Source organism: Thermobia domestica, chromosome 1 (assembly GCF_964235325.1).
Source record: "Thermobia domestica chromosome 1, izTheDome1.hap1.1, whole genome shotgun sequence".
Taxonomy (NCBI): domain Eukaryota; kingdom Metazoa; phylum Arthropoda; class Insecta; order Zygentoma; family Lepismatidae; genus Thermobia; species Thermobia domestica.
In genome coordinates, this window is record NC_137454.1 from 129,437,421 (window position 1) to 129,464,119 (window position 26,699).

Sequence of the window (26,699 nt, forward strand, 5' to 3'; positions counted from 1 at the left end):
GGTGAAAGTGAGATGATCAATTGAACCTAAGTGAACAAGCGCCATCTAGCCTGCCACAGCTATTTATGGAGTGTATCGAAAGTGAGTTTAGTACTTCCTTCTACCTGTTAGCTAATTTAATCAGTGTTTCAATACCATGCAACAGAGAAAAACTGGAAGTAATGGACGCGTGCGGTTAAATACATTGGCTTTTGACAATTTTTTCTGCCCACCACAGCAAGACATGTAATGAGGTCTATATAATGCCTCATAATGCTTATATGAGGCAGATATAAGCATTATATATATCTAGATAGATATATAGATATATATAGATATAGATATGCGTGTGTATGTAAGCCTTTTAATTAGTTTCCAGATACGCCACTGACGTAAACAAAAATCATTATAAATATATAGACAGACCATTGATGAGTATAAATCATTGTATATTTTTATATGATATTTTATAGAGGCCAGCAACAGAACCTGCAAAAGTGGAAAGCGTGTTATTGGTTTCTTGTAGCATAAGCATTAAATCCCAACTTAAAATATGGCGGATGATGGTGCTCAAGAAGCACCAGGAGCAGAAGAAGCTCCAGCAGAAGAAGAAGCACCAGCAGCGGAAGAAACTCCTGCTGAGGAAGCTGCACCAGCTGAAGAAGGAGCTGAAGCAACTGCTGAAGAAGGAGCGGAAGCACCAGCTGAAGGAGCTGAAGGAGCTGAAGCACCTGCTGAAGAAGGAGCTGAGGCACCTGCTGAAGAAGGAGGTGAAGCAGCAGCGGAAGGAGAAGAAGGACCTCCGCCTGGCGAGGAAGCAGCTGATCAGCCACCAGCCGAAGAGGAAGGTGCAGCAGCTGAAGAAGGTGGAGCTCCAGAGGGCGAAGCTGAAGGAGGTGCTGAAAAACCTGAAGAAGCACCCGCACCAGAACCTGCTGAAGAAGCAGCCCCACCGGCTCAAGAAGAGCAAGCTGCACCACCAGCTGAAGCTGAAGGAGAAGCTGAAGCAGTAAAAGCAGAAGGAGAAGAAGGAGGGGGAGAAGGTGAAGGAAAAGAAGCAGAAGGAGAACCAACTAAAGAAGAAGCTCCGCCACCACCACCACCACCGTCTGAGCCTGAAATTCCAAAATTTGAAGAAAAGCCTAAAAGAATTCCAAAACGGTTTGGACCTCCTGATCCTAAACTAGATGCTCTTCATAAAGAGGTAAGATGATCTATAATTTCAATTAATTTCATTCTGACATGATATAAAAGTTCCAAATGTATATTGATAGTTATCACAACTTAAACTTAGTAGAAACCTACATTCATTTCTATTAAGAAAATTTTATCGATAACAACAACTCATACATTCAGTCAGGAAAGTATCCGGAATTTTTCAATTAAAAAGCCGGTGTACTGTACATTATTCTGTAATTCTTTTGCTGGTATAAGATAAGAGCACTATGACTAATTATGATGTGCAATAGGAGTGTGATCGGTCAACTAATTTGTTCGTATCTGCTAGCTTTGTTTGTCAACCTCAAGTATCTCTTGCGATTTTTAAAATTGATAAAAATATAGAGCAAAGAGCTTGCATAAAATTTTGTGTGCAGGATCGTTGGAAATGTCTTAAAAAGACCTTTGGTGAGTCATGTGTATCCAAAATTAAACTATACGACTGGTACAAAGCATTCAAAGAAGACCGAGAAATGTGTGAAGATATGCCTCGTTACGATTTTCCTTCAATGTTTTCGACGGTTGAAAACATTACGAAAATGAAAGAAATCGTAATGAAAAATCGGTATGCGAGCTTGAAGGAGATGGTACTTGTGCTCAATATTTCACACCAAACCTTTCGTCTCGTTGATAATTTGGACATGAGATGCGTCGCCGCTCGACTTATTCCGAAAAAGCTGAATTTTCTCCAAAATGAACACCGAAAACAAATTGCTGAAGACACGCTCGATCGTTTGTGATCTGCTCCTACATTAATGAAACGCATTATTACGGGAGACAAGACTTAGGTTTACGTGTCTGGCATGGAAACAAGTTAGTAGGCTACTGAATGGAGAAGGAACAATTAGGGAAAAAAAAAAAAAACTTCAAAGTTACTCCAAAACAAGGTAATGCTGACCATTTTTTGATTGTGCATTAAGAATTCCTACCAGGACAAAAAGTCAACAACGAGTACGCACTACTTGAGCGGCCGCACATGAGACGTTTACGTGAAAATATCTGTCGCAAAGGAAGGACCCGAACTGTGGAATCATGATAACGCACCATCAGAGAAGATGATTATTGTGACCGAATGATTTGCGAAAAATTCAAGAATATTCTTGATCAACCTCCATAATAATCTGGTATGGTCCTAGCTTATTTTTTTCCTGTACCCAAAATTCAAATTACCTCTTTTTGAAAGGCGTTTTCACTCAAGTGACCCCATCAAATGACATTCGCTAAGTGGTAAGTGGCAAAAGTATTCGAAGGAGCTAAAAGCTGTCCCGGAAAATAACTCCAAAAATATTTTGATAATTGGGTTAATCGTTAGCATATGTGTATTGCTTCAATTGGGACATATTTCGAAGAGGACAAAATAAATTTAGATGATTAATTAAATATTTTGTTTTACCGACAAAATTCTGGATTCTTTGTTGACAGAATGTACAGATAAAAATGATTTAAACTATAAGATTTAAGTTACATTGAAAAATCCTTTAAAAATAGGTAAGTAACCTATTAACTCCTCTAAAACTGTGCATTGAACACAGTTAAACCTAGGAGCAGTACAGGCAGGAGACTGAATATTAAGTGGAGTGTAGATGCAGCGAGAACCAATGCAGGCAAAGGTCTCTGCAAGATTGTGATCTCGACTGTTAAGCAAAATGGAAAAGTAGATGAAATTGTTAAGATGCGTTAATTTTTTTATAATTCTGGCCATGAAAGCTATATGATAACTAAGCTAAAGAATAACTTAAAGAGTAAACTAACTGATAACTTAGAAAAATAGAAATGATTTTTTTCCTTTTAGTTTAACATTCCACGGTTATGCTCTTTAGCCTAAAGGAGACTACTATTATGCATATTTTATTAAATATTATATTTTATATAAAATAATGAAGTTAATCATGCTAATAATAATTCTGACGCGTTTATACCCTGTTAAAACTTAGAGTTATCTTTTAGTGCAATGCTTTGAGACACAAGGATGCAAAATATGCGAGAAAGAAAATAAAATTATACGTAGAATTAGTGAGAAAACAGCGAGGGAGGAGAGAATATTGTTTTTATTACAATTACGTACATTACCAGCCTCACACATACTTCCTTTGTGTATGACAAGCTTTCATCTTCTCGGGTTACACCAGGTCATGAGCTTATTTGGCTGACTTCTAGTCTCAACTCTGTCTGTGTGACTCTGGACTAACTTCAAAGTCTTCGAGGTCACGGGTCACTAACTTCCATCACTATTGACGCCAGGCACGACAATTTAAAAAAAAATCACGAAACGTGTTTAATTGCAAGAAAGTAATTCACTTCTGCTAGAACGAGTAGTGTGAATGCGTGAAAATGCAATTTAGATCCATAAAAACTTTATTGTCATTGTTTCAAGTCTATTCTTCTCCTTCCATGAGGCGTTTCGAGTTGTAATCGTTGCTTGAAGTGATTGGCAGTAGATCGCTAAGAATCAGAAACGTTAGTTTCGGAAAACTTCAGGTTCACTTCTGCATATTTCCAAAGATGAATACTGAGGCTTTCATCTTCCTTTACTTACCAAAGATGAATAGTGAGGCAGCACTCTGAAAGACTTAGAATAGACCATTGTTATCTTGCATGCAAACGTTTTCGTTTATTCTATGTATAATCTCAGGAGAAAATGCTATTAATGCTGCTTCTGGGTTATCATATAAATAAATAAATAAAGTTGAAACTGTTGTTAGTTTGTAAAATAGAAACTGGCTTTGTATCGGTTGATTCCTGACCATTGGCGATAAATTAATACATAATGATCGAAGCCCGTATGTGAAGCAAAACTGTCCTTTGGATCGTATTACTTGACTATAAATAATCGAGGGAAGAAAACAAGACAGCAGTACCTCAATTGTGATGCGTGGTGTCTCGATTCAATCCATGTTCATGTCAGATTGTGGTGGACTTCATCTTGGTGTGTTTTCTCGGGGTTCTTCTGTTCTTTTTTTTTCCTAAATCTCAGTTCACCACCTCCTCTTCAACATTAACTTGTATTCTATTATTAATATCCCTCACATTTAGTGCATAATCATGGAACGTTAAACTGAAAAAAAAATAATAATAATTGAAGGGTAAGGAAAAAAACAAGGAATGTCCATTTGTGTAATTCAACCCTATTCATTTCGTACGCGGTTTTCAATAGGGTCTATTAAAAAGCCGTTTTCTCGAAAATGTAGTTTTGTGACATTCCTTCTTTTTTTCCCCTTACCTTTCAACTTCATTTTAAAGAGAAAATGCTACTCACAACCACTGAACAATGTTTAAACAACTGATCATGAATGGGAAATTAATTCAGTCTTAAAGTACAGAGCACTTTATTTTTATAAGACCTACTGTATAGAAATCTCAGTAAAGAAAACCGGGTAATTCTATTTTATTATTAGCATTTAGCGTTAAAAGACATTCTCGAAGTAAGATACACACCAATCGGTAAATATCATTGAGCTCAATAAATGAAATGCGTGACTATAAAAGTTCATGTGTAGTTCTTGAGAAAACTGAGAAAAGATAATTTCCTTGTAAACCTAAAAATTGATGTACTACGAGAACTACACTACTTAGTGAGGGGAGAATGACATTAAAGAGCTCATTAAGCTCTTCGTTATGTCACTAGCAAAATGACATGGTTAATGAGATATAGCGTGAAACTATCATTATCAAATTTTAATGAGCTCCTCCGTGGCTAAGCGGTTAGCGTACGCGCCTTTGGCGTGGGAGACCCGGGTTCGATTCCCGGCGGGAGCTCATGTGGTTCGGATTCCACGTTAATCAGTAGGTCCACGTCTCATATAGCCTCGCTGCTGAAAGGGACGCTAAACTAAAATCAACTCAACTCAATCAAATTTTAATGTTTTGTTTAGCTAAAATATTGTTCAAAGATAATACTATATCAGTCAACAGATCATATCAAGATGAACATTATCATGCGTAATTTTCGAGAAAATCGCGAAAAACAAATGTTTGTGACGCTAAAAAATAAAGTACGTCCTTCGTTGCCAATAATAATTGACAATTTTATTTGCTGAAAGAAATTGTTTATTTATGAACTGTAGGCCTACATATAGCAACACTGTTAACTAGCAGATTGTTGTTTGACTTCTAACCGTTGCACACATACTCCTTTACGCACATACTACTTGCAATTAGTTTCCTCGAAACGTGAACACTGTAAGTGCGTCGATCTCTTCACATATTTGAAACGAGAGTTTTGAATGTCCCATTGTGAAGGGCTTCATTATTATTATTCTCACTGCTATTTACGCGAACTACAGGGTACTTAAAGTGTTTATTTATGAGGGACAATCACCCTCAGACATGAAAACCAAACACACGCGAAAAAGTACCAATGGAATGTTATTCATTCAAAAATAATTGTCAGACGCGTTAATATATTTATCCCACTCGGAGACGGGACGATCAATTCCAGTCTTGTAAAAGGAGTTAAGTCGCTGACGGATCTTTAACCTCATCCACTCTTGCACTTCCTCATCCGACTGAAACATCATTCACGAATGTCTTGTTTCGGGACACAAAAAATGTGCAAATCATAAGAGGAAAGGTTGAGCTGAACGGGGGATGTTGAAGTGTTTTCCAACCAAAGATCTGAAGCGTATCCCTCACCAGATTGGCAGTGTGGGGACGGGCACTATCGTGCAAAAGGATAATTCCGTACGACAGCATTCCAGGGCGCTTTGACTTTATTGCGCGTTTCAGTTTCTGCAAAGAGTTTTCATAGCGCTTCGCATTTATTATGGCTCCATGCTCAAGGAAGTCAACAAACAGAGGGCCCCTGCAGTAGCAGAAGAAGGTCATCATGACTTTACCGGAACTTATGTGAATAGCTTTGGATTTCTTTTGCGGGGGAAAATTGGGGTGTTTCCAATGTTGACTTTGCCGTTTCCTCTCAGGTTCAAAATGGTGGCACCACATTTTGTCCCATGTGAGGAGGATACGGGACAGAAATGCATATTCTTCGTTGTGGTACAGCTGCACATGAATCAGACACGTAGCCATTCTGTTAATCTTTTGTCTCTCCGTCAGTTGATGCGGAACCCACTTCGCGCATTTCTGGAACTGCAGATGTTCTTTGATAATGGCATGCACGGAGCCATGGCTATACACTAATTTCTTCCTCTGTGATTCGTCGGTTTCCCCAAATAAGACCATCAATCTGCGCAATCACATCAGGGGTAATGCCTCGATCACTGGCGGATCCACGGAGGGGGCGACCGCCCCCCCCCAAAGGTCTTTCTTTTTTTTGTTTCCAGCATTTATCATTGGCAAATATAAATATTGCCTTTTCAGGACCGATCCAATTTGTGTAACAAGCCTAAGAGAGTCTAATAAAAATGTGTTGTATTAATAATACTTAATACAGACATATTTTAATTATGAATACTTTTGTCCCTAGTTCCTTAGGCAGACACCATAAGCCCCAAAAGAGCGAATATATGATTCATTCGTTGGACGAACAGCTGTAGAAAGGAGGGTACGGCTCACTCTTTGAATTAAAGACGTATATTTTAAAATTGTGTCCTAGGAAAAGGATATGAAAATGAAATTCTGGTCCCGAAACTTCAATTACCTTTACCTGAATAAAGAGAAATGTAGGAAAAGAGCTGGGGGTGGTTCACTAAAATCCCTTACGAGGTGTTTGAGGTGAGGTTAGCTCAATTCAATTCTATATGAAAGATACAGAAGGAAGAACGCTAAATATTGAACCATAGTTACACGTATGAGCATTTGCTATATTGGATGAGCCCGTATTCCAAGCAAATTGGGGGTCTGGAGACGAAGCCTCACCCTAGGTGAAGGCTAGTATAATATAATTTTATTGTTGTTATAGGAATAACTATAATTATACTGTTTCTAAAAGCTACATTTAACAAATTACTTAATAGAGCCAATTTCTAACCTCCTGTTCTTAGTCTGGTCTATTGCTTTTTTTCTTTATATACTCAATTATACCACTGCAAAAGCGGTGAACTTGGACAAAATACCCTATATGGTGCTCATGGTCCCCGGTTCGATTCCCGGTTGGAGTGCATTTGAACAATAAATGGTTCGGATTCTACTATAATCAGTAAGTGAACGTCTCCTTTAGCCGCCGTGTCGTTACCGCTCAAGCAACAAACCAAAATACCCTTTGCATACACTTTTGTAACAGTGTCCTATATTTGTCTTCTCGCTCACTTCTGTTTAAGTGAAAAATTCCTGAACGTACCAGCAATTGAATTCCTGATATATTCATCTTTAAATACATCAATTGAATACAGTTGAAAGTTTTTTCTTGAGAAATGAACAATTCTATGGATACATAATGCCAAGGTTTATCAGTAACTTCCAACATCTCGTGAATCCTGGGTTCTATACCGATCATAGAAAAGTTTTCCTCACCTTTGATACATCAGAAGATTTTGGTACGATTTATGGAGCCGCAATCCGAACACACATATAAGAAAACCTCAACAATGTTGAAAAATTGAAGTCGTGGTGAAATATTGAGTTCCATAAAACGAAACGCATCGAAAATCCAACAACATTTTGCCCATCAGGAAATGTTCTTCCCATAACGCTATAGTTCAAAGATTATGTCCCTCTCAGAGAGGACAATGGAAAAATATAATGGATAGAAGTCGACGATCGGAACATACCCTTGCATTCTCTTGGATAGTGAAATCGATAGATTTAGGTCAAGCTTCATGTTTTCCTGCGATCACTTTAGTGCAACAAAGGAAAGCTATATTTATCTACACAGAGGAGAAATGCGAGGGGCTTAATGGCAGATAACAGATGACAAGATAACTTTTAACCGTGTGACATTGACAGCGATAAAATATTTTTTGCGTGACTGTAGTTTTAACATATTTCAAATTCAACCCTTATATATTAATTTACGGTGGTTCTATTAGTGTGTGTGTTTGTGTTGAAGATGAGTAAGAAACTGAAGAACGTGACTCTGTTCTCATTTTTGGTGAAGCGACCGAGACTGGAAAAGGCAATATAAACATGTGAAAATCCCGTAATGAGAAATTCATGCAATTCGGCGAGGCACATGAAAACAGGGTGTATGTGTGGCTTTCAATTATTTCGAAATACATGCTTTGTTTATCATACTTTGGCTAAAATCATGGACTCGAATCAAATCGAAAGAAGTAAGCGCTTTACAGGCTTATACCACAACTCACCATGACACCCCTCCCAAATATCAATATCAACAAAATATGAAGAAAGCTTGTTCCTTTTAGCACCGATGCTATATGAAACGTACATCTGCAGTTTTAGGTGGAATCCGAATCACTGTAATGCGCCCATTAAGCGATATTGCCACTAGTAGAAAGTGCCTACTCTTGAATAAATTTCTAATTGCTATTTTCATACTAATTTGAGGGCCCTGAATCCAATTGAACTATTTTAACTCATATCCATTCATGGAGTCACGAGAATGGAGTATGCATATCCATCCATTGATGTCATTTTTCTCGTCGCTTCATACACCAATGTGTTGAAACATCCTTGCATTGGCCTCAGTGTCCTCAAATTAGTATCAAAAAGAGCAATTCGAAACGTATTCAACCATCGAACTTTTACCATTGGCACAAATGGAAGTTCAAAAATTCCAGTTTTGAGGTTATTTGGCTAGTGACCCCATGAACGGATTTGTTTAAAAATAGATGCATTGGAACAAAAATCAAAAATTTTTCCTAGCGAGGGCACTTTTTACCAGTGCTATTGGCATTAGTTAGTCCTTTCAAGGCTGTAACACCAGGACCTCATGAATGAAGAAAACGTAGTAAGTTATACGTGTCTTATACCTCGTGATAGGCACGTACGTTGGACTATTTCGGGAGGGAGTCCAAATTTAAAATGAGAATAAATTATATTCAAATTTGTAAAATCAAAACCAAAATTAGACTAAATTTACAGAAAAATCTAGATTTTGTGGAAGGGATCAGGACTCCCTGGATCTATCCCCTGCGTACGTCCCTGCCTTGTGATGTGATACTTCAACATCTCTCCCTCTCTGTCATTTTTGTAAAGGAATATTTACGAAGTGCAAGAAAGAGTTTTATAGAGTTTTAGATGGATCTTTAAGTAGACTGAGAAGAAGAATATAAAGAGTAATCTTATGCAAGCAAATTATGAATTACTTAATTGGTACAGCGCAAGAGAGGATGCACTTGCGTTCTTTTGTTACTGCGGCAATGAATCTACGGGTACATTAAGCCGTAAGAAAGAACATACTTTCATTTTTTTAAAAAAATACATACACACACAAATTCGGGTCCCAAAATGGAATCTGGGAATCAGGTTTACACCCCACCCCCCGCATTGGTATACTTGCTAACTAAAATTTTAGTCACCCTGAAGTTACGCTCATCTTCCAGAAAGCGACCGCCCCCTCCAAACGATCCTTCTGGATCCGCTAGTGGCCTCGATGGACCTGTCCTGGGCGCGAATCGTCTTGCAGTGATGTGCGTCCTTCTCGTAGTCTCTTATGCTACTTCTGCACACTTCTCAGTGCCATACAGTGTTCGCCATACACAGCAGATATGCGACGATGAGTTTCGCGTGTTCCAAAACCCTCAGGCACCAAATAACGAACCACAACTCTCTGCTCTTCTTTGCTTGCCTCCATTTCTAATGGTGGGCGAACACAATTTTTACTGCGCTCATCTATGAGCAATAAACGGGGGATAACTATGTGTATCTGTGAGTGCCACTATGCATTTCTACTCCCGAGAGATGACAGTATCGATAAGTAACAGCAGTGTTGCCAACTTTTGTGAGAAATATGTTCTGTTTTCATTTGACAGCTCCTCATAGATAACAACGTGAACTTGCAACCACGAACCAAGAAAATAAATCAAATTGCCTTGAGAAGAGAAATAAAACGACGATTGTCAGTTATCAGAACCGACCACAACGTAACGCTGGAGTGCGCCTGCACAGCAGGGAAAGTGTAGCATGCGATGTTAATGACATAACTACAAGTAGTATCAGCATTGGTTTCAAGAGGAGAAAATTGATTTATTCATTTGAACTGAATGATCTGAGCTTTTAGTTTATTTTTCCCGTATAGTTTTGTTAAAATAACATAACTTCTTTGATAACTTATTTTGTTATTTTGTGAAATAACTAGTACATAACAGTACATATATTTTGTTTTAGAATACAAAATCGTATTATTTATTATAAAATAAGTATTACATAGTAAATTTACTTTTTTTTTCAAACTCCAAAACAGTAGCTATTACATCTGCGTAATGAAACTTAATGGCCAATTTTTCGGAAAGAAATAGGATACCTACTCTGATGATACGATGATGGGGCGATTGCCAAAAATCTACTGTCGAGAACACCGTTAGGCGAAGGAAAAATCATCGTAAACGAGAAACAGGATCGTGAAATTTCTGTTCGACCAAAATAGGCGAAAGCTAAGACAAACAGTCGTTCGTTTCAAACCCTCACCTCAGCTGATGTAATCTTCTAAACAACATGACATTAGTCGTATAGAAGAAAATTAAGTTCCACTCATACAGAAGTCATCTGATACACGAGTTGAATGAAGATGACGTTGATCGCCGTGGAAAATTTTGTGAAGATATGATTAGACGATTTAATAATGATCCTACTTTTCTTTCCACCATTGTTAACTCTGATAAAGCCATGTTCGAACTAACTGGTCACGTTAACAGACACAATTGTGGCTTTTGGTCTGACAATTCTAATTGTACCGCTGAAATACGTACACAATATACTGAAAAGTTGAATATCTGGGCGGTAATACTGAACAATACAATAACTGCTTTCGTTTTAATCAATGGCATTTGAGTATGAGTATGAGTAGGCGGGATTAATGGGGACGTCAGCAACGAGACTATATGTCCCCGTCACGAATAGCAATTTGACTTTTAAGATGTAGGCTTATGAGGATATGCTGCGAAATCCAGTAGATCTAGCAATTAGAGAGACTGTAGAAGATAATTTTGCTCCTATATGGTTCAAGCAAAATGGTGCAAGACATGCGCGCCGACTATGTGAGTGCTCCGGGGATCCGGCACCCACAAAATGATCTTGTGCGTGCGGCGCACCCACCAGATTTTTACTTTGGAACTGAGTTTGAACCCGTTTCTCTTGCGTCAGCCGTATTACTGACTGAGCTAGGGTAGCCCCAATTTATCCTTATAGTACCGGTATATTTTACTTTATCACAGCACAGCCTTTTATGACAGTGTTCATAAAAGATTTTAGCAAATAATAATAATAATAATAATAATAATAATAATAATAATAATAATAATAATAATAATAATAATAATAATAATAATAATAAAATGGAGACTTCTCTAAAAGCATATGGGCTAACACGCCTCGCCATTGATACGCACCCACATAAATTTTGGAAAGTCGGCGCCGTTGGTGCAACATCTACTTAGGGGAAAAAAAATAGTAAATGTTAGGAAATTTCTGAACATGCAATTTGCTCCACGGTGTATTGGCAGAAGAGGCGAGATTGAATAGCCTACTAATTTTCCTGAGTTATTTCCATTTGACTATTTTCTCTGTAGCCATCTCAAAAACTCTGCGAAACAATGCCAACCCTCTTCGGATTATCTTCGTCAAAGAGTTATTAATGAAATTGCATTTGCTGGACGTCATCAGAAATGCTATAGTTGGCCTTTCCATCATATTAGTCATTGTCAGATCGAAAAAAGCTCCGCAGTTCGAGCACATGCTGTGGAACATAAGTTACATTCTATGTAATATCCATATGTAAATCTGATAATCAACCAGATTTAAGGTAATTAATCTACTGTGAAGATATGAAGGGACTCACGTTAATCAAGCACCTTGATTCATGAGAGGCAAATATATTCTTGGTAATCAAGCACTCCGGAAAGAATGGGAATCTCTACCACGATCAAGTTGTTCTCGAGTAGCAACATTCAAGTTGGTAATATGTCATTTGTATTCATATCTTCATCCAGTCAGAGTTAAGAGTTCCAAGTTCATAAAATCAAGTGGAACGTCTTTGTTTACAAACTATTAATCACTTATTTCGTAACGTAATTGCAAGAATTTCTTTAGATATGACGAACAATTAGTTTTTTTTTTGGTGGTTACAGCGCCATCTACGGATATAACTAAAATGTGCTTCAAATAAAAGTTACTCAGCTTCGGTCACAGAAATCCAATTCCAATAAAAGTAGATTATGTATGTTTGAAATTTTAAAGTTCCCCCGCCTTCACCCTTAGGGAGCTTGGGGAAATTTTGTTTTAGAATGTTGAATAACTCATAAAAATATTTGACACGTATTTCGTGGCTTTGAAAATTACAAGTGTATTTCTCGAGATATTCCGCCGCCCCAACATTTATATGGCACCCTATATATTCAAAATAAGCAAAAATTAAATATATATATATATATATATATATATATATATATATATATATATAAAAATCTTAAAACATACAATAACAAAGTGTCGCGTTAAACAAGGTGGTCCAAAAGTGTAGAAACACCTAAATAAAATCCAACTCGTTCAGAATTATGAAAAAAGGAAAAGTTATTATAACAGGCGAGGGGGGATCTTGTGAGACATATGGCACCATCGGACGCCATCCTGAAATGGCGGTAACTTTTTTAAATGGGAACTCTACTGTGTGGAACATCAAATAGGACTGAAATTTTTCCAGGAATCCAGTGATGAAATGTCTCTGGTTCTACGACTAACCGTTGCTAAGTTTTAACCGATTTTCTGCACTTATCTGGAGATAACACTGCGGGCAATGTGTGACCCACTGACCAATGTTACAGCAATTGTTCAATGTGCCGTTCCTCCTGAGCAATTGTTAAATGTATCCGCTGTTGCCAGTCCCATCCGCGGCCCACTCACAGAATTCGACTGGGCGGTCTGGATCATCCTCGGTTATATGTTGGAATAGCTGTATCTTGTATGGGTACCACTTATGCACAGATACGGTTCGTAGGATGGACGTACGGAACACCACATTCTTGGGCTAGGCGGCGAACTTTTCGCGAATGATGCCAACACAACAGTGGATATCGCTTTGTCCGTAATTGTCTGAGGACAAAGACGTTCGACCACTGGATTAATGGTAAAATTTCAGTCCTATTTTATGTATCACACGATAGGGTTTCCATTTAAAAAGTTTCTGCCATTTCAAGATAGCGGCCGATGCTCCATATGTCTCAAAAGATTTTCCCCCTCGTCTGTTATCACTTTTTTCCTTTTTTCCTTTTTTCCCCCAATTCTGAACGATTTGGATTTTATTTAGGTATTTCCGCACTTTTGAACCGCCTTATATAACGGAATAATGCACTGGTGGTTGACTTTGCAGGGCCTGCTGACATATAATACAGCCATGTTATTCCACTACACATACCGTATGTTTTTGACTTAGGTTTCTATTACTTAAATAGGACTGAATAAATTTAGCATCTTACAGATACATGCATTCATCTATTTTTGATAAACAGAGGATCATTCAATTCTGTTTTTTCCAATCATGAGTTTGGGCTACATCGAAATATATTGAACAGTGGATAGCTTTTAATGACGCAATTACACAGGAATGAGGAAGAAATACAATGTTCGAACCAAATAACTAGTGGTTTCACCAAAAATCATTAAAAATTTAACGATGTTTAACAAGCAATTTCATATTTTAAATATCCATTAAATTAAGTGATTTGGCCTGTACTGTAGTTAGTAAAACGGTTTGTACATTTCATGTAAGACTAATTAGTTTATTTTGATTTCTTTATTGTCTTTAAAGGGAAAATTAAGTATTATTACCCTTGTCTTCCCGCCATCACATGACTATGCAGTATGGCAACAACGCGCTATGTGGGATGTAAGTTCTCTTTAATCTACTTTTTAAATTAAAACATACTTTTATTATTAAAATTATGACAAGAAGACTCGACAGTTAGTTGGTGAAACTGTTACACAGTTATTATTTTAAAATAAACGTTGTTTTATTTAGTGATTTGTTTTCTAGTTTATGTTATATTTATGAACGTCGCAGCGAAAAGCTACTGCATAGCTCTGTCGCCCTTGAAACATTGTCAGCCTTTCTCCCGCGATAAATGAAAAAAAATCTCACCTTCCGAGTACCCTTTCCTTCCTTCCTTCTTTCTATGAGTATGTAGCGTGCGATCAGCACACAGTTTACAGCCTAGCTCTATCAAATTTCCTCCTCTCCCGGTCTTCGCAAGGACATAGAAAATTAGGAGTTCGCAACCACGAAATATATATATGATTATATTGTATGTAAGACTAGGCTTTTAAAGAGTTGTTGTGTGGCAATAGCGGACGCTAGAAAGAACCAACCAAGAAGTCGTGAACCAAGGATAACATTAACATTGTGTCTTACGCTATGTATCATATCTCTAATGAACACATATTATCAAGGTTACAGGCTTCATATTAAAATAACTAAAAATTTTGTTGAGTCATTCCTCATTCGTAAATAGGAATAAATGTCCATAATGTTTTTTTTTATTATTTTTCTTCGAATTAATTCAGAAGGCACATGACTTTGTGACTACATCATAGAGCCGCTCCTGATGGGTAGCATCAAAGTGCCAACGCAATAACGGCTGAACTTGAAATGGTAAAAAGACACAAACATACACATTAATCTTGTGCGACCCTCTAATAAACCGACATTTTCATATCAAACTTTTTTCTTTAACTAGAAAAATACGAATAAAATAACGCAGTGTAAATTTAGATTTGATACGATTCTGTATCTTAAAAACGATTCTCTACAAGATGTGATCAGCATCTTGTTCTTCTCTTTTGCAATGGCAAGGAGAATGAGTAGAGGAGTTTACTTTGATTGCTTATTTGCTTACATGGAATGGATAGTAGTATTGGCTATTTCTAATGTAACAGAGTTGTAATATAATGCACCACGTACAAAAATTGTAAACGGGAAACTCGAAAAAAACTAACTGTTATTTTAAGACACAATATTATTACAAATTTCTTGAAAAAATGAATATTACATTAAATAAAACCTATAATTTAACATCCAAGACATATTCTTCAGTTTAAAGGAGAGGATAATTAGTGAAATTGAATGACAATGAAAGAATTGGTGGAATGAGAGACTGAGAACTTCCAAAAGTGCGACGAACAAGATGTTGTCTACCACAAACTTACATGGCCTGGAATCCTACCAAAAAAATCCCTCGCAGCTTGCACAAGACATAATTGCTGCACCATTGAGCCATCACACTTCAGCAATACCCTTCGAGGAGTCATTTAATGAAAAGATACGGTAAAACAGGCATCGTGTTACTAAGATGATAACTTTAAAAACTTTTTTCGAATACTAAGAAACTAAATAACATGCTTTTGATGTAGATTATTTGTTATTTTATATTTTGTCGTTTTATTTTTTCTTCTAGGCAATGAGCCATGCAGCTGAAAACGACCAAGTAGAGATTACATGGAGAATGTCACCATCTGGAATTATCCCAGTTCTGCGCAAGCCACCAAAATGGAACAGCATGGAATGGCATAGAGTAAGTATTAACCTCATAAAATAAACAATGGTAGACTTCCAAGCTATGCAAATTTAATACTGAAACAGAAAGTAGTAGACAAATAAATTCCGGTTGGAATAAAGGGACAAGGTTAGAGACACAAGAAGTTCTATGAACGGTTTATCTATACAGTCTATTTCTTACAATTATTATGGAATCCGGAAGTTGTACACCCAGACACAAAAGTAATTCCCCCCTAAGCGCTCTAATTCCATTACTTGGGGTCCAGATCATTTGCGGTTGTGAGAACGCCTAGACAGATGCAACCCAACTTACACGTAACTTTTCCCGTCACTGACAGCAGTTGGTAGCACTAAGTCAAGTCTGTATGGAAGTAAAATTGTGAGTAGATGACGCACGAAACATTTCTCCATTCTGAGATCAATCTCTCTGGTTCAGAGCGAGTTGTCCAATGAACACCATATGTTAATCTCACTATTGCTGTGTATGTAATGTATTTCTTCATTATATACTGTATATTCAAAGAAATAAAAATACTAATCACATATGAATCAGAAAATGCTTGAAAGTAGCTTAAATCTAGAACAACTGCTGGAAACAACTTTGTAAATGATTGCCTCCAATGAAAGACCTTCTTCTATTCTCCTCATTCCAACATCTTCTTTCTAGAGGAGAGAAGATCTTGCTTATCACACTGAGTATGTATTGAAATTGAAATTGAAACAAGAAAACTTGAAAAAGCTTCAGACTGGCCGTTACTCGAATCCGGGTTCACCAAATAGAAGTTCAATTTGCTAACCACTCACAAACCGCACCATTTAAACTTCCACCCAAACTAATACCTAGTTAAAATCGTTTCATGGAAAAATATAAACAAGATACTCAAATATAACAAAAACCAATCAATATAAACAAAATATAAATAAAAATATAAATAAGAAAATATAAGCAACTTGTGTGAGTGTCTTAATGACTTACTCGAGATTTCCTTGTATAACTCAAAAACAAGTTATATAGACGTTCCTTAATGAGGAAAATGTAATGAAACGTTCAAATTGAGGCTACGCATATTGGCAGAGCCCTAGAGAAGCTCCCCGCCGTTCAAGGGCCCCATTTTCAGACAAAATTTTCTTACTCCATATACGATAGGAACATGAAATTAGAAATGAAGCATCAAATAGGGTCGTCACATTACATAAACAAAACAGCACATAAAAAGTAAATAGAACAAAAATGAGTCGTAGACCCATTTCAGTAAAAAATGTCTACTATTAAGGGCTCTAGAAATAATATTTATTCGTATGGCTTTGAGATTTATCAATATTCTCCGCTTAATAATTTTGTCATGTACGGAATGGGCCCAGGGAGTAACTAACGGAACCACAGACCTTCCCGTGCGGGAGGGCCCACAGGCTTTGCGGCGCCCATAAAGAATAAGACAAAGTTGGAAAGAAGGGGCCCAAGAATTAAACGAAAACTTTTCCTAGGGGACCCAAATAAGCTTATTTTTGCTTGCACCCCCAAGAAAAAAATCTAAGTTACGGCGCTGTTCATCGGTTGCAGGGATGGTCCCGATTTACATTACATTTCTTCTTTACCACAGTTTCTAATTTCCAAAGAAGAAAAGACGAAGGAAATTATTTTCACATTCTTTAAATTGTATCAACACGTGTAGAAATAGACAGTTCTATGTTTATGTTCCATAACTACTAGTTTATTTTTTTATGTTCGTATGAGGAATTTGTGGCACATTGAAGCCACATGATTATGAGGCTGCTGATCATGAGGCGCAATCCACTAGGGGTTCCAATTCGTCTCAAGAGCTAGGTCGGAATTTTACCTGTCCTCAGTATTTCTGCGTTCGTGTTCCTGTAGTGTTTGGAATACGTCGAAAGGACATGAGGTGCCAGTGGCGAATAATACTCCGGTCGGGGGGAATTGTTTAAAATTAACTCCCAATCCAGCTACCTGGGTTCAAATCCCGTCGTAGCAATTATTAATTTTTCTGAATGGGGAGATAATATTTATGTAATTCGTATTGTAATTATGTCATTCCTTTATTATTATTATTATTATTATTATTATTATTATTATTATTATTATTATTATTATTATTATCACAATGGAAACAAAAAGTAACATAGTGGAAGGTATTCATAGGAACAGAAAAGATATAGAGTATGTCAGATGTTTCTTAGGTTTACACATGAACGCAATAATATTATTACGTTTACGGATTTACAGATAGAATTACCATTTTATGACAACAAGAAATGGAATATAAAGATTTGTTAGCTAATAAAGTAATGCATTTTGTTTCGCCCTTCTTCTAGGTAGAAAGGTGATGTGACATCTTAAATAGGATCATTCTCGTGACTAGCGTTGGAAGTTCGAGCACAATTTGCAATTTGTGCAGATCTATAAACAATTCCTTGGAACTCATTTTTGGCCCATACTACAGCAATAAGGACGTATTTAGCCCTTATGTATTCATCAATTCTTGTCCAAACCCATTACTTACCAGACGGTTACGAATGAAGTTGATACAGATTACGTAATTTTGTGTTGTTGGCATTTCATCTGTGAAGGAGGTTGTCTCAACTTTTAGACCCAGGGAAATTGAATATTTTTCATGTTAGTATACATCAAAAGTATCAGTTTTGTAGATTGTAAAAATTTACTGAATTGCCACCCGGAATCGAACTCGCGTCCCCAACATTACGAAACTAACATTTAAGCCACTACTCTAAGACATCACTGTTCTGGGAGAAGGAAAATGGAGCTGTAGTGAATTCAGTAATTACACACTTTTACGATTCCAGTGTAATAATACTGAAACTTTCTGATTTCAGTCATGATAAAATAGTAAAGTTTTATGCAGAAAGAATAGTCCAGAGAAGTCAACTTTAAATTGACAATTCATATGTACGGAGGCGCTGCCATATGCTCTCGCCTCGGGTCCTGATTTTTCACGGCACGGCATTGGACAGATACTTATATTGATTGGAGTCTGGTGTTTCAGGCCACTGGATTATGTTTTTAAAGTTAATTAATTTAACGAACCTTCCTCAGTACCTTGTTTCCTATTTTTACGCGTTTTATTCATTTTTAGTTTTTCCACTAACACTTTAAGAAGAGGGACAAAAACACAGAAACATTGCGGACAGTAAAAGTACAAACACTATTCGCGCGTTCTTCCCTGAAGTAAAACAATAAAATATGAAGAACATGCAATTTTTGGTCTTCCATCTTCTATGTGTTGTCAAATCTGTAAAACCAAACCAAACAAAGACCAATACTACTACACAAAACGCTCAACATCTTAGCTATTCATGACATAACTATTGCATGATCCGAATAACTCTAGTATATCCACAAATGATCGTTTTTCATGTTTTACCGAAATACGTCATGACTTTTCCGACAACCTGATACTTTAAATGTTGTTAATACGCAAAGTTCAATGATTTCAGCATTTATTTACTTACTCTCTTATGATAATCACAACCTGTAGGGTATTTCCCGTAGATATAGAAAGGTGGAATGTAGTATCGAGGCTTGATGTAACATGCAAGTAAACAAATAAAAAGCAACAGGATGATATTTCTCTTCGCCAAGTCTCCTTCAATGGTGTGTGTAGTTTATTCAACAAAAAGACTTGAAATCCAATCAGAAAATTCATAAAATATAAAAATTGTAGCCAACTCTCGACTTTGCAATAGTAATAATAATAATAATAATAATAATAATAATAATAATAATAATAATAATAATAATAAAGGAATAACAGAATGTTAATATCAATTACGTAAACAATACCTTCCAATCAAGAAAAAATAATAAATGCCACACCGGGATTCGAAGCCGGCTGACTGTAATGGCAGTTCCCTGCTCTCACACTTTGCCATCAATTCCTCAGACAAAGATGAGAAAATAAACTAGTAGTTATGTTAGATAATTATAACACACATTATTTTTACATGTGTTGATATAACTCAGAGAATGTGAAAATAATTTCTATCGTCTTTTCTTCTTCGGAAACTAGAAGGTAAAGAAGAATTGTAGGATGGTCACGAGCGAGTTCGAGCAAGTTTTCACTCAAGCTCGACTCGACTCAAAACAGACATCTTTGAGCTCGACTCGAGAACTCAACTCGAAAAATTTCCTCCAACTTGACTCGAGTTTCGATTCCAGTCGAGTCAAAACGAAGAAAATCGAGCCAAATGCTGTGTGTAGTTTCATGTACTTTCTTCAAGTATCCTACATAAACAACATAATTATCAATGATGCTACTACTACTACCACTACTATTTCTACTTATTATTATTATTATTATTATTATTATTATTATTATTATTATTATTATTATTATTATTGCAAAGTCGAGACTTGGATACATATTTTATATTTTATGAATTTTCTGATTGGATTTCAAGTCTTTTTGTTGAATAAACAACACACTCCACTTTAGGTGGTTTCTAGGAGGGAAATATTATCCTGTTTCTTTTCATTGGTTTACTTGCACGCTACATCAAGCCTGGATGCTACATTTCACTTTTCTATATCTACGGGAAGTACCCTAAAGGTTGTGATGATCATAAGAGAATAAGTGAACAAGTGATGAGATCAATGAACTTTGCGTATTGACAAGATTTCAAATGTCAGGTTGTCAGAAAAGTCATGATGTATTTTGGTATAATATGACAAATGATGGTTTGTGGATATACTAAAGTTATTCAGGTCATGCAATAGTTTGTCATGGAAAGCTAAGATGTTGAGCGTTTTGTGTAGTAGTATTGCTCTTTCTTTGGTTTGGTTTTACAGATTTGATCAGAGATGGCGTGGATCAATGAAAACTTGACCCACCACCCACCGCGACCCACTCTGACCCATGATCCACCACCCACCTTGGCCCACTCTGACCCACTACCCACCATGACCCACTCCGACCCACCAAAACACATCGTCATCAACTCTGACACATGATCCACGTGCTCTTTACTACCGACTAAATAGTTTATACTTGTAATAAAACCAGGTTATCAAATTCTAACTAATCGGAGTTTGAATTTCTACGGTTAATCCCTCTAGCACCACTCTGTTACAATAATGATGGATCTGGCCTTTACTATATAAAATGGTAAAGTGTTTGTCATGGGCAAACTTACGATGAATTTCAATTAAATTATCATGGTCTAATTATTTCCTTGTTGAATTATCGATACTTCTCAGTGGAAAAGCGGATGAAATTTGAAACTCCCAAATCAAGATACGTAGACCAACATACAGAAGGTTACATTATAAATTTCATGTCTATTTTTCTCACAACTTTATGTTTTGATTGCCCTGTGCTCTAAGCGCTCCATATAATAAACAAGCTTTTAGCAATTATTATAAAGCGCATGATAAGCATATATGGGTGTATGATGCGAAACACTGTATTTTTTGTTCAGTTGAATTGATTTTGAGTTTAACGTCCCTTTCAGCAGGGAGGCTATATGAATATGGACCTACCCCATGCCGTAAACGTCGCCAACACCTAGTGGCCCACTTGCGGGTAAACGTCGATCATCAATATAGAGACGAATCGAAGGATTGCCGATAGTGTCCCACTGCCGGAACGGTTTCGTCAAGTCGAAACAGATATCTCGCATTGGGGTGTTGAAGTTACCACCGCGTCGCAGTGAGGACTTCGTTTTGGTCCGCGAACCTTCGAATCGTCGCGCAGAATCGCGAAGGGACCAACAGTAACTATCACCAGTCATGTGCATGCGGTTATTATTATATATTATTTTTTCCTGACGAATTGTTCTTAAAGTGAGCTCCGGGGGTCTAGAATAACCTCTGCCACAACATCATGAGGTGAAAAATCTTGAGTGCGATAATTGTATGAATTTAGATGGCAACTGTCGTCGATCATTAGAAAGTGAGTATGTGAGAACTATGAAATAAAGTAAATAGACACGCGTCATTTTGTTATAAAATTACATGCCGAACGCATTTTATCTTATCCCAAACAGTTATCGTCTCATACATACGGTTAAAATGGCACTCTGATTGACCAAATTAAAACGATCTCAACGATTTATCCCTTTACAAGCGAAGTCTCCTTCATCACCTCCGTGGCGAAGTCGGAAGAATTCCCGCCCAGTAATCATAAAATTGGTGGTTCGAGCCTCCTCCGGAGTACTTTTTTAAGTGTTTTTTTAAAGATTCACCTTAATGTAAACAAAATCACATATAGGCGATTTAACATATTTTGGGGGAGTAATTTTGTGGTTCATTGGTGTTTTGTCACGTCAGAAGATGCTGTCTACAATGCAGTGAGCAGAGAGGGTCGGTGGATAAGAGTGCGTCATAGTGACTGATGGGTCACGGTGGGTGGGGCGTCGCAGTGGGTCATGATGGATGATGGGTCGCCGTGCGTCACATGCTGTTAACCCACGACCCACTGACCCACTCCAACTCTAGATTTGACAGCAAATAGAAAATGGAAGACCAAAACTTGCATGTTCTCCATATTTTAATGTTTTACTTCAGGGATGAACGCGCGAATAGTGTTTGTGATTTTTACTGTCCTCAATGTTTCTGTGTTTTTGTCCCTCTTCTTAAAGAGTTAGTGGAAAACTGTAAAAGTGAGTAAAACGCGTAAAAATAGGAAACAAGGAAGGTTCGAAAATTAATTAACTTTAAAAAGATAATTCAATGGCCTGAAACACCAGACTCCAATCAATATAAGTATCTGTCCAATGCCGTGCCGTGAAAAATCAGGGCCCGAGGCGAGAGCATATGGCAGCGCCTCCGTACATATGAATTGTCAATTTAAAGTTGACTTCTCTGGACTATACTTTCTGCATAATACTTTACTATTTTATCATGACTGAAATCAGAAAGTTTCAGTATTATTACACTGGAATCGTAAAAGTGTGTAATTACTGAATTCACTACAGCTCCATTTTCCTTCTCCCAGAACAGTGATGTCTTAGAGTAGTGGCTTAAATGTTAGTTTCGTAATGTTGGGGACGCGAGTTCAATTCCGGGTGGCAATTCAGTAAATTTTTACAATCTACAAAACTGATACTTTTGATGTATACTAACATGAAATATATTCAATTTCCCTGGGTCTAAAAGTTGAGACAAATTCCTTTACAGGTGAAACGCCAACAACACAAAATTACGTAATCTGTATTAACTTCATTCAGAACCGTCTGGTAAGTAATATGTTTGGACAAGAATTGATGAATACATGAGGGCTAAACACGTCCTTATTGCTGTAGTATGGGCCAAAAATGAGTTCCAAGGAATTGTTCATAGATCTGCACAAATTGCAAATTGTGCTCGAACTTCCAACGCTAGTCACGAGAATGATCCTATTTAAGATGTCACATCACCTTTCTACCTAGAAGAAGGGCGAAACAAAATGCATTACTGTTATCAGCTAACAAATCTTTATATTCCATTTCTTGTTGTCATAAAATGATAATTCTATCTGTAAATCTGTAAACGTAATAGTATTATTGCGTTCATGTGTAAACCTAAGAAATATCTGACATACTCTATATCTTTTCTGTTCCTATGAATACCTTCCACTATGTTACTTTTTGTTTCCATTGTGGTAATAATAATAATAATAATAATAATAATAATAATAATAATAATAATAATAATAATAATAATTATTATTATTATTATTATTATTATTATTATTATTATTATTATTATTATTATTATTATAAAGGAATGACATAATTACAGCACCAATTACATAAACATTATCTTTCCATTCAGAAAAATTACTAACTACCACGACGGGATTTGAATCCAGGTAGCTGTAATGAGAGTTTCCTGCTTTCACAATTTTTTTAAAGAAATCGCCCCAAACGGGGTATTGTTCGCCACTGGCGCCTCATGTCTTTTCAACGTATTCCAAACACTACAGGAACACGAAAACAGAAATACTGAGGACAATTAAAATTTCTACCTTGCTCTTCAGAGGAATTCGAACCCCTAGTGGATTGCGCCTCATGATCAGAAGCCGAACGCCCGAGATCACTCGGCTAGTGCCACTGGTTCAATTTGCCACAAACTCCTCATATGAATATAAGAAAGTAAACTAGTAGTTATGGAACATAAACATAGAGCCAAGGGCGACCATGTTGTGGTTTCCAAGGGGGGGGGGCAAATATAAGCGACATTTCAAATGTAGTCTCAAATTTTGCGGTAACTAAGTTATTATAAAATATCTATTGAGTTTTCGATCTTCCGAAGCACAATTTCCTCTAAGGGGGCGAGCGCCCCACCTTGCCCACCTTGATGGGCGCCCTTGCATAGAACTGTCTATTTCTACACATGTTGATACAATTTAAAGAATGTGAAAATAATTTCTGTCGTCTTTTCTTCTTTGGAAATTAGAAGTTATGGTAAAGACGAAATGTAATGTAAATCGGGACCATCCCTGCAACTGATGACCAGCGCCGTAACTTAGATTCTTTTCTGGGGAACCTTTGGTGTGGGAGACCCGGGTTCAATTCCCGGCGGGAGCTCATGTGGTTCCACGTTACTCAGTAGGTCCACGTCTCATATATACTCACTGCTGAACGGGACGTTAACAAATCAAAATCAACTGAACTCTTCTCGAGGTAAGCAAGCATTAATAAGCTTATTTGGGCCCCTAGAAAAAGTTAATTTCTAGGAAATTATTTGACCTCCTCTCTCCAACTTTCTCTTAATTTTTATGGGCCCACCGGAAAATGTTTGGCATCTTCTACAAATAAAATTGCACAAACGATCACCGAGTTCTACACACAAACAGTTACCTGAGGCAACTCGTGACAACCTGTTACAAGATACCATCGATGACTTATAGTATGCCTGTCACTGTGGGATGAAGCTTAACGTATTATCAAAGAGATCTCCACCAACTACTAACTTCAACATCAAGAATAGCTTTTTCTGTACGCTGGTATATAATATTGATCACACTCATTTTTTTGAATGTCTATTTACTTACATCAGACCAGTGTGTGTGTGGAAAAACGAAAAAATAACTAAGTGAAGTACTTTTGCTAGGTTTGGAATACAGGGGATTGTGCAAATTACTGAAAATTTCGTACTGTAAATGTACAAGTTTTATTGGTAAAAAAAAAAAAAAACATCGTAATACGCTAACTCAAAAATTTTCAATGTGAACCCCCTTTGTTACTTTACATACATCAATTCGGTAATTCGATTCCTTCCTGACCCGTTTCAGCACGTTTCCACCAAGAGTTTGCATTACAGCAGTAATGCGCTCGTGCAGTTCACGGACGTTTTAAGGTAGAGGTGGTTTGTTCGCAATGACTTTGAGATGTTTCAACAGAAAAGAACTGCTCATTGTTCAATACTCATAATATGTAACCAGTTCCTTTAGATTTCAAAAGTCAGTGACTTTAGAAATTATGCCATAGATACTTGATGTCATTGATGTCTTCCTTTACAAACCATCTACACTGATAAATTGCACTGAAGGTTGCATAGATTCACAGAGTTGCAAAATGAGTAAATATTCAACGTCAAAATAACACAGTTATATTCACAATTTTCACAGCTCTAAACGAACAAAAATAATATTTTTTATTATTTTTCTAAAAAGAAATAACTGTTTTCAGTGTCATAAGGCAGTTAGTTATTTGCCTGATTTTTTAAAGATTCGTTTCCGATTATGTAGCTGCCATGTTCATAAATGGACTATTATTCACTTATGTAAGACAGCTTCAGTTATTGTTGAAGGTACTAATATATATTCTCTTAATTCTTGTCTATAGCTTCCCAGAGAGATGAAAGACCAACTTGCTACTCCAAAAGCTGGGACAGGACCTATATTGGATGATGTACTCAGAAATGCTGTAATTGCACCAGAAGAAACTCCCCCTCCTCCTCCCCCTCCACCTCCAGAACCTCCGAAGCCGGAAGAAATGGAAATCATTGGTGAGGATGAGGTTGTAGGTGAGGCTCCAAAACCACCGGAAGCCCCTGCTGAGGAACAGAAACCACCAGAAGGTGGTGGCGAAGCACCAACAGCACCTGAGGCAGTTGAAGCAGCTCCACCAGCTGAAGCTGCTTCTACCGCGGAACAAGAGGAGAAGAAATCACAAGGTTCACGACGAGCATCACAAGGCAGTAGAAGAGGTTCTAAAGGAAGTCGCAGAGGTTCTTCCGGATCAAGACGACCCTCCGCAGGAGCAGCGCCAGGGAGTAAACGTCCCTCACAGGCTACCCCTGCAGCTGAAGAACCACTCGCTGAAGAAGCACCAACAGCAGAAGAAGCAGGAGGAGAAGCACCAACAGAAGAAGAACCACCACCACCGACTGAAGAGGTGCCAACAGAAGAAGAGGCACCAGCACCTGTTGAGGAAGCAGCTCCTGCAGAAGAAGCACCACCTGCAGAAGAAGCTCCGGCTGAAGAGGCTCCAGCAGAATAAAAACACATAAAATCTCCATTATTATTAAATCAGCCACATTTTTGCACAAAAATTAGTGTTCAGTATCTTGTCAAAAATCTGAGCAATAGTAAATATTCCATAGTAACAATTGTTCTCTTTACCATTTTAAATTATCTAAGGGTATGAGCGATTCAATTTGAAAATAAACCAAACAAGTATGTTTCTGTGGTGCACAGACAATACAATCCGTAATAAACTGTTAACGATCTGCTAGAGAATACAACAACAGGAAGTATTCAGTGTTCGAATATCATAAGTAAGAAGTGTCTTTAGCCAATTCAAATTGAATAGATAGTAACTGAAGATGAACACAGGTAGGTAGAAGGTGAGTAAATACGTAGTATGTTGATCCAGATTAAAATATGATACACATGATAATTATTCAATATATTGGGTAGATCTAGAAATAGTTTATGTTTCCTCGGCGCACGTATAAGAATAACACTAGTTGTTCTGAATAAAT

The 26,699-nt window shown here is 37.2% G+C and overlaps 1 protein-coding gene across 2 annotated transcripts in view; it reads left to right on the forward strand.

Annotated features, from left to right (window-relative positions):
* LOC145689234 (uncharacterized) overlaps positions 1–26,318 on the forward strand; it is a 41,008-nt gene extending 14,690 nt beyond the window's left edge. For both annotated transcript variants that reach the window (XM_081763372.1, XM_081763376.1), the window contains exons 3-6: positions 453–1,183; positions 14,015–14,092; positions 15,657–15,773; positions 25,559–26,318. In XM_081763372.1, coding sequence (XP_081619498.1) covers positions 533–1,183; positions 14,015–14,092; positions 15,657–15,773; positions 25,559–26,215 — 1,503 coding nt within the window. In that variant the 5' untranslated portion in view covers positions 453–532 and the 3' untranslated portion in view covers positions 26,216–26,318. The remainder of the gene's footprint in view (positions 1–452; positions 1,184–14,014; positions 14,093–15,656; positions 15,774–25,558) is intronic.
* Positions 26,319–26,699: the final 381 nt, after the last annotated feature.